The 6,766-nt window shown below is 55.5% G+C and overlaps 1 protein-coding gene across 17 annotated transcripts in view; it reads left to right on the top strand.

Annotated features, from left to right (window-relative positions):
* ZNF618 (zinc finger protein 618) overlaps positions 1-6,766 on the top strand; it is a 172,564-nt gene that overhangs the window by 149,639 nt on the left and 16,159 nt on the right. For 8 of the 17 annotated variants that reach the window (XM_040631762.1, XM_040631761.1, XM_040631767.1 and 5 more), the window contains 2 exons: positions 1,407-1,646; positions 5,565-5,648. In XM_040631762.1, the coding sequence (XP_040487696.1) occupies positions 1,407-1,646; positions 5,565-5,648 (324 nt within the window). The remainder of the gene's footprint in view (positions 1-1,406; positions 1,647-5,564; positions 5,649-6,766) is intronic. The other 9 variants (XM_040631763.1, XM_040631768.1, XM_040631772.1 and 6 more) reach the window with 3 other exon arrangements.

A 6,766-nucleotide genomic window follows, 5' to 3' on the forward strand; every position in this document is an offset into this window, starting at 1 on the left:
CCAGAGTGTCCCCCAGCTCCTGGCATCTGGCCACCACTGTGAATGGAGGAAGGGGTACCCCCCAAGAGGACAGGGCAGGGGCAGCCGAGTCCTCTGAGCTGGTCTCAGTGTCTCAGGCTGGTGAACATAGCACTGAAGAGCGGGTTCCCCTGTGTGACCTTGGGCAGAGCCCTGCTTCCTGCCTCTCTAGGCCTGGGCTTCCTCATCACTGCCAGTAATGGCCAAAGGTGGAGGGTCAGGAAGTGACTTTTTTTTTTTTTTTTTTTTTTTTTTTTTTGCTCTGAAAGCAGTGGGTGGAGTGTCTAATGCCGAGGAGGGACACGGTCCTGGGCCCAAGGGTATAACGAGGCCCCTCTTCCACTCCCAGAAGCAGGGGAGCAGCGGCGGTGTCCTTGGGCTGCTCAGTGCTCAGCCAGACCCTGCTTGTCAAGTTGGTGCCCTCGAGATGTGACCGGCTCCTGAAATCCATGAGCCCCTTCATGGCACCGAAGGGGCCCCTTCCCATGCTGCCTAGTCCCCTTTTCGCCTTCCGGGGGAGAGTTGCAGTTGAGCCAGAAGACCACTGCCCCCTCCCGTTTTGTGTTGAACGTGGGAGTGTGGCCAGGTTCAGGGCTTGGCCCCCGCTGGTGGTTTAGGGTCCCAGACAGTGTGAAGAAGGCGGGACTGCTGCCCGCCCAGGACTGCCAGAGGTGCAGACCACCTGGGTGTCAGCCCCCAGTTCTCAGCGACTCCAGCTTCTGCAGATGACTCAGGGGAGGGAGGCAGGGGGTCTGGGAAATGGTGACCCAGACTTACGCAGACGCCACTGGGGAACTGCTGCGCTGACTTCGGTGAAAGCAGCAGCATAGACTTCAGCGCTGTCCCTGAGAGCAGCAAGTCCTAATACTAAGCACCTCTTCCCCTAAAACCCTGGGGCTACATGGAGCCCCTCTGCTTTTCCCCACCGCCACCAGTCAACCCTGGCATGTCCCTGCCTGTCTGCTTTCTGTCCTTCTGAGCCAGCCTGTCTTGGAAGCAAAAGAGGCTTCAGAGCCAGTGTTCTAGAAAATGCTCTTGGGCCTGGGTTGACTCATTCAGGTGTCCCAAGTGTAAGTCATAGGCTGCGTTCTTAGACACTGAGAGCCTGGGCTGGTCGAGGGTTAGGGGTGACCCTCTCAGTGAGCTAGCTGGTCAGTGGCCTTCAAGAACCTCTGAGTGTTAGTTGACAATCGGGCTTCCCTCAAGGAGAAGCTGGGGAAGGTTCTAGAATCCTGGACTTTCTTAGGCTCTGAGTGTGAGTGAGAGCCTTTGCTCTCTATGGACCAAGAAGAGGTTTTGACCCTTGAGCATGGGGTTCTGTGGCCCAAGAGACCACTTGCTCGGCTAACTCCGAGGGCCCACGGGGACTGAGAGCGTGACCCTCTCAGGTACTGCCCCCGGGTGGGAGCCACCGGACGATCCAGACACGGGCTCTGAGTGTTCGCATCCGGAGGTCTCCCCGTCTCCGCGCTTCGTGGCAGCGAAGACCCAGACGAACCAGTCGGGGAAAAAAGCTCCGGCCTCCGTGGTCCGATGCGCCACGCTCTTACACCGCACCCCTCCAGCCACCCAAACCCAGACGTTCCGCACTCCAAACTCGGGATCTCCGGCAAGCAAGGCAACCGCAGGTACCGATAGCCTATGTTATGCTCACATTTCCTCCACTCCCCACCCCGCTCCCACCTGCCACAGCTGTGCCTGGGGTCACTGTTCCCTTGCAAGAGCGAGTGGAGGTCCTGTAGTTCTCTGGGACAGATCTGGGTCCCGGTTGTGCCGCTAGCTGGCTCTCACCGTGGCGAGCCACCTAGCCCCTCTGAGCCTAGGTTTTTTTACCCTAAATCAGAGGGTTTGTACCTGATGGTTTGCAAGCTTTTTTTTTTTTTTTTAAAGCAGGAGAGTACTTTTTCCCAAGTCATAGCCTAAGGAGTTAAGATTTTTTTTTAAATTAACTGCCGACATTTGAGCACGAGGAGATTTTGTGTAAGATGTTTGAGTTCTCGCTGACATTGGAAAGTCCGCTCTGGCAGTGCTGGGCCCACTTTCCTGGAGGGCAGCAGGTGGCTTGGGGCTGGGCCACAGCAGCCCCCTTGAACAGAGCACATACTGGCCCGTATTTCGTGGTCCTCCCCACTCCCTCCTGCCTGCCCAACACAGTGACCGCGTGGCAGGTGTCATTTCTCATTGTGATCACGCTGTCGTCTGTCTTACATCCAGTCCTGTTCATCCATTTACATCACCTGCCTGGACCTTTTTGGCATGAGTTTGCATCCCCCGTCTTCCTGAAAAACCCAATCTAAAAACTCATTTCTAGGAAGAGCTGCTCCCCGTGAAACAGGAGCTCGGTTCTCTTAGCCTCCCCCTGTCTGGTACTACCCGTGAAGCCCGTCCACGGGCCCTAGCCCATCAGGAAACCAGTGGACACCAGCTCCAGTGTGTTCGGAGTCTGTGCAGAAAGGGGCTGTGGCTGCAGGAGGGGAGCAGGCAGCGAGAGGGACATAGCAGCTGCTGCGCCCGGGAAAACTGATGTCAGGACTCCTGATTCAGATCTGGGTGGACTGAGCCTGGGGCTGCCTGCTGGAGTGTGTGGGGTGAGGAAAGGTGATGATGTTGTCCTGTGGGACTGTGGTCCTTTCATTGCCCTCAGGAGCCCCAGAGCCATCAGGTAAATATACAGGCAATCAAACTGAGACCTGAGTTAAGGGAACCAGTAGATTGGACCAGCCCCATAGCCAAGCAATTGGTTGTGCTCGCCTTTACCCTGTGGTTCAGGAGCCTAGTTTTGGGCAAAGATTTGGTACTTAAAAATGTTTGAGGTTAAGTTTGTTGTGCTTAGGTTTTCCGAAAGAGAAGTAAGTGGTCAGTCAACCTTGAAGGTAATGATTTTTAGGCACTGCGCTGAGAAAAGCCAAGAGCCGTTGCGTTTTTGCAACAGTAGTCCTACATTGGTTGGAAACAGACTGGTCACCGTGGACTCATTGATAGTAGATATTGACTCAACTAAATAACGGGATCCTGGCTTTCAGCTCTTGCTTTTACTCTTGACCTTGTGGCTGGGAGCTTGTACGTTGACAGTGTGGTGCAGGAAATTGCCTGCAGAGGGCATGTGGTCTGTGGCAGCTCTCAGACCTCAGCGCCTCTGAGGCCTGTGACCTGGAAGGCTTGTGGTGGGGGTCACAGGGCAGAGGACAGCAGGGGGTGAGCAGGGCCCTGCGTGTCAGAGCTGGAAGTTGTCCTTGCCCCCTTCCTGCCAGCAGGCCGTGCTCCATGGGTATGAGCGTGTCTACACGCGGCACTCCCTGCCGCGGTGCCGCCCCCGGCTTTTCAGCCCAAGGTGCCGATGCAGGGATAGCTGTTCCAAGTCTGCATCGTCAGCTGAGCAGAAGGGGACTAATCGTAGGAGTCTGTAAGCTCTGTGCTGCTAAGTTCTACTGAGATGTCGGTTAGGCTGCGTGGAACGCCTGCACAGATGGGTACACATTGAAGGAACGCACAGGGATTGGGATGGAGAAAGGAGTCACTTCCCTACCCCAGACCTTTTTCAAGAGACTGCACCTGCCCCAGGAACGACCTCTCCTCATCCTGCCGTGCGATGGGCTGGGAGTACACCCAGCTGCGGAACTGGGCGCTTCACCTTCCTGTCTTTTCGCCTGTAGACTGGGAATGACAGTGTGGCTCTCACAGCACTATTGGGAGGACTGTGGGCGACCACAGGGGTAAGGTGTGCGGACCATGCCTGGCACATAGTAGGTGCTCAGTAAATGAGAGGGTTTCCCCCCCCCCCCAACCCCAGACAAAGAATTGAGGACAAAGAATTTCTTTGCTGATTTACAGATGGTGCCTTGAGGTGGGCCAGTGTGTCTCTCGCTGTCAGCCCGGGCATTTTCAGACACATTTCGAAGAGCGGGTCTTCTTGCGATGTTATCATCAGCCTCGGTGTCAGGAGGCATTGTGGGGTCGGGAGCCCGGGCCTGGAGCAGGGCCTGTAGGAGACGTCTTTTTTTTTTTTTTTTTTTAAAGTTAATACTTTTTAATCAAAAAGTGACATTTTAGAAATCCTACAAAAATAATTTTTAAAAATTAGGACAAAGATTTGAAGAGGGACAATGATGTTCACTACTGGGCTATTTACAAAAGCAAAAATTTTAATTAGCAAAAAGTTGGAATAACTATACGTTAAACAATAGAAGATTGCTTAAGGATATACATAAAACATTAACAATATTTCTGTGTAGTGAAATTACAATGATTTTCCTTTTGCATTTTTGAAGTTTTCTGAACTAAGTATATATGCGTTTTGTAATCAAACAAAAAATATCAATAGAAAATTCTACTCACCGCTTTAACCAGCTAATCAGTCTCAACATCACAATAATGGACCAAACATATTATTTATCTGTAGGAGCCTTCTTTTCCCGTTGCCCACAGTCTGAGCACTTGCCCTTCTGGTGTAGGGTGGGCTGGGTGACAGTGGCATTTCCCAAAGTGGGTTCCGGGAATCACCATTTTTGAGGGATACTAAGGAATTTTTAAAAATGGGCTTTGGCGGCTAAATATATTTGGGAAGGCTGGGTCACACGAAGCTAAATGGGTCTCCTTCTGGTTGAACCGCCCGGAGCCTTTGATACCCTAGTGCGAGTTGTTTCCCCTTAAAAGGGACTGGGTCAGCAGCTCATCCCCCCTGGACTTGCTCTCGGATGCCTTTATCTCCTGGAGCAGCCGCGGCCCCATTGTGCCCAGAGCAACCGGGAAAAGCAACGCTGCCTTCGAGCTCAGATACTCTGTCTCAGTACCTTCTGCAGGTGGGGGCGGGGCTGGGAACTCAACTGCTCTGTTCCCCCCGGCCGGATCCAGTCTCCTCACATAGCACCAGGAAGATGCCACCTCTGAGTGGAGATGCCCCAGAATCCCTTTAAGGAGCCAGGCCCTTCCCCCGCATGAGCTTTGAGCAGACCTCCTCTGGTCTTTGGGCTCCCAGGGTGTGGGGCTGCCCGGCTCTGCCTGTTCATCGCCTCTCCCAGGATGCCCTCCCTGCCACCCAGGGACCCCTCGGCCTGTGGAGCTGGAATCCGCTGTCTGGCCGTCCTGCTCCGTCAGAGCCACCACCAGAAAACTGTCACCCTCCCTGCTCCTTGGTGGAGCCTGTGGCAGCAGATTCTGGCCAAGGAAGTAGTGGATGGCAAGTCCGAATGACTTAGTGTCACAAATGTGGCCCCTTAGGAGCCAAAGATGGGAGCCCCAGAGCTATTTGCCATCCGCCCACTCGGCTGGATTCCATCTGGGCATTCAGGTCACACACGCGTGACCCTGTGCCTGGCCCTCCACCCACGCTGGGCACTGTGAGGGGGATCTCTTGGGGGCCCTGACAAGGTATCAGGCAACTCTGGTGAGCCCGAGGCGCTGGGGGTCTGGTTTGGGGTCCTGGAGCGCCTCGCAGTACAGGTTCCCCAGCATAGGCCTCGAAGTCCCCTGTGGCATGCCCTTGCCTTTGGCGCTGGTAGTGCTAACCAGTCACCGGTGTTTTCTCGCTCTCTCCTGTCCCCACCCAGCAGAAAGCGCTTTCAGTCGGAGAGTAGAAGGCAAAGCACAAAACCACTTTGAAGAGACAAATAGCAGTTCCCAAAACTCCAGCGGTGAGTGTGCCCTGTGATTACCACCCTGTGCCGTGGCCTCCACGCGCTCCTACCCGTGGTAGTGGCGGCGGGCGCTCTGGGCTGGGCTCTTCCTGGTACATGATGGTGTTCCCGGGAGGACACGGCGGGCAGGGAATTAGGAGGGAGCCAGGGCCAGGCAGAAGTTGGAAGGAAGTTTTCTTCCAGGGACCTGCCTCTGGGCCTCAGGGGCATCTCGGGGACTGCTGGTCTTTGTCTCTTCCGCATGGAGAGAGGAACTCGCCCTCCTGATAGCCTGCGGTGTTGACTCAGATGGCCCTGGAGGAGTAAGAGAGCTATTGCTATGTTTGTCGAGTAAACCTTGCAGCCAGTTTCTTTCCAGGACAGGCAAAGGGGGTGCAATAGACAGAACTGTAGCCCAAGAGCCAGAGACCCCGAGTTGTGGCCCCACTTTGGACCAGAGGCCATCCAAAAGTTCTCTTCCAGCCCCTGCCTGCCCAAGGAGGCTTAGCTGAGGTTCCCGGTGGTGTTTGCGCGCCCCCTGGCGGCTGCCCTGGCGTACCTCAAAACAGAGCTGCTGAAGGCCACTCTCCCCGGTCGGATCCTCGGTCGGATCCTCGGCTCACCTAGCAGGGCCCTGAGGGCCTGTCCGAAAAAGGCACAGCAAGCCAGTCTGCACAGTGACACCAGGGCAAGATGGGAACACAGTTCTGATAGCTGGGTCACGTTAGGGTAGGGTACCTTCTCGCTTTCTCCTGCAGCTTCAGTTAACTCCGCACATCAGGTGCTGGCTACCACCTAGGCACAGACGGGGGTCCCAGTAAGCGGGGCCTTTGTGAAACGTGGAGGCTTCTGCCCAGTACACTGAGCTCCGGCCTTGATCTGGAGCCGAAGTGGGAACCCCGGCCACAGCATCTACGAGCTGGTGACGGGGGCCAGCCTCTTCATTTCTCCCGCGCTGTCAAGTGGGGCTCACACACACGTCCCTGTGGCGGGGGGCAGCCAGCGAGGGCCCACGGAGGTGACGCATTCATGTGCCCGTGGTGCTGCTGGTGGTGGTGGTTTTAAGTAAACCTAGTGCTACATGGAGTACCCCGAGGAGAAGCGAGGGAGGTGTGCGGGGCGGGGGGGGGGGGGCA

This window comes from Ursus maritimus, unplaced genomic scaffold (genome assembly GCF_017311325.1).
Source record: "Ursus maritimus isolate PB19 unplaced genomic scaffold, ASM1731132v1 scaffold_17, whole genome shotgun sequence".
NCBI lineage: Eukaryota > Metazoa > Chordata > Mammalia > Carnivora > Ursidae > Ursus > Ursus maritimus.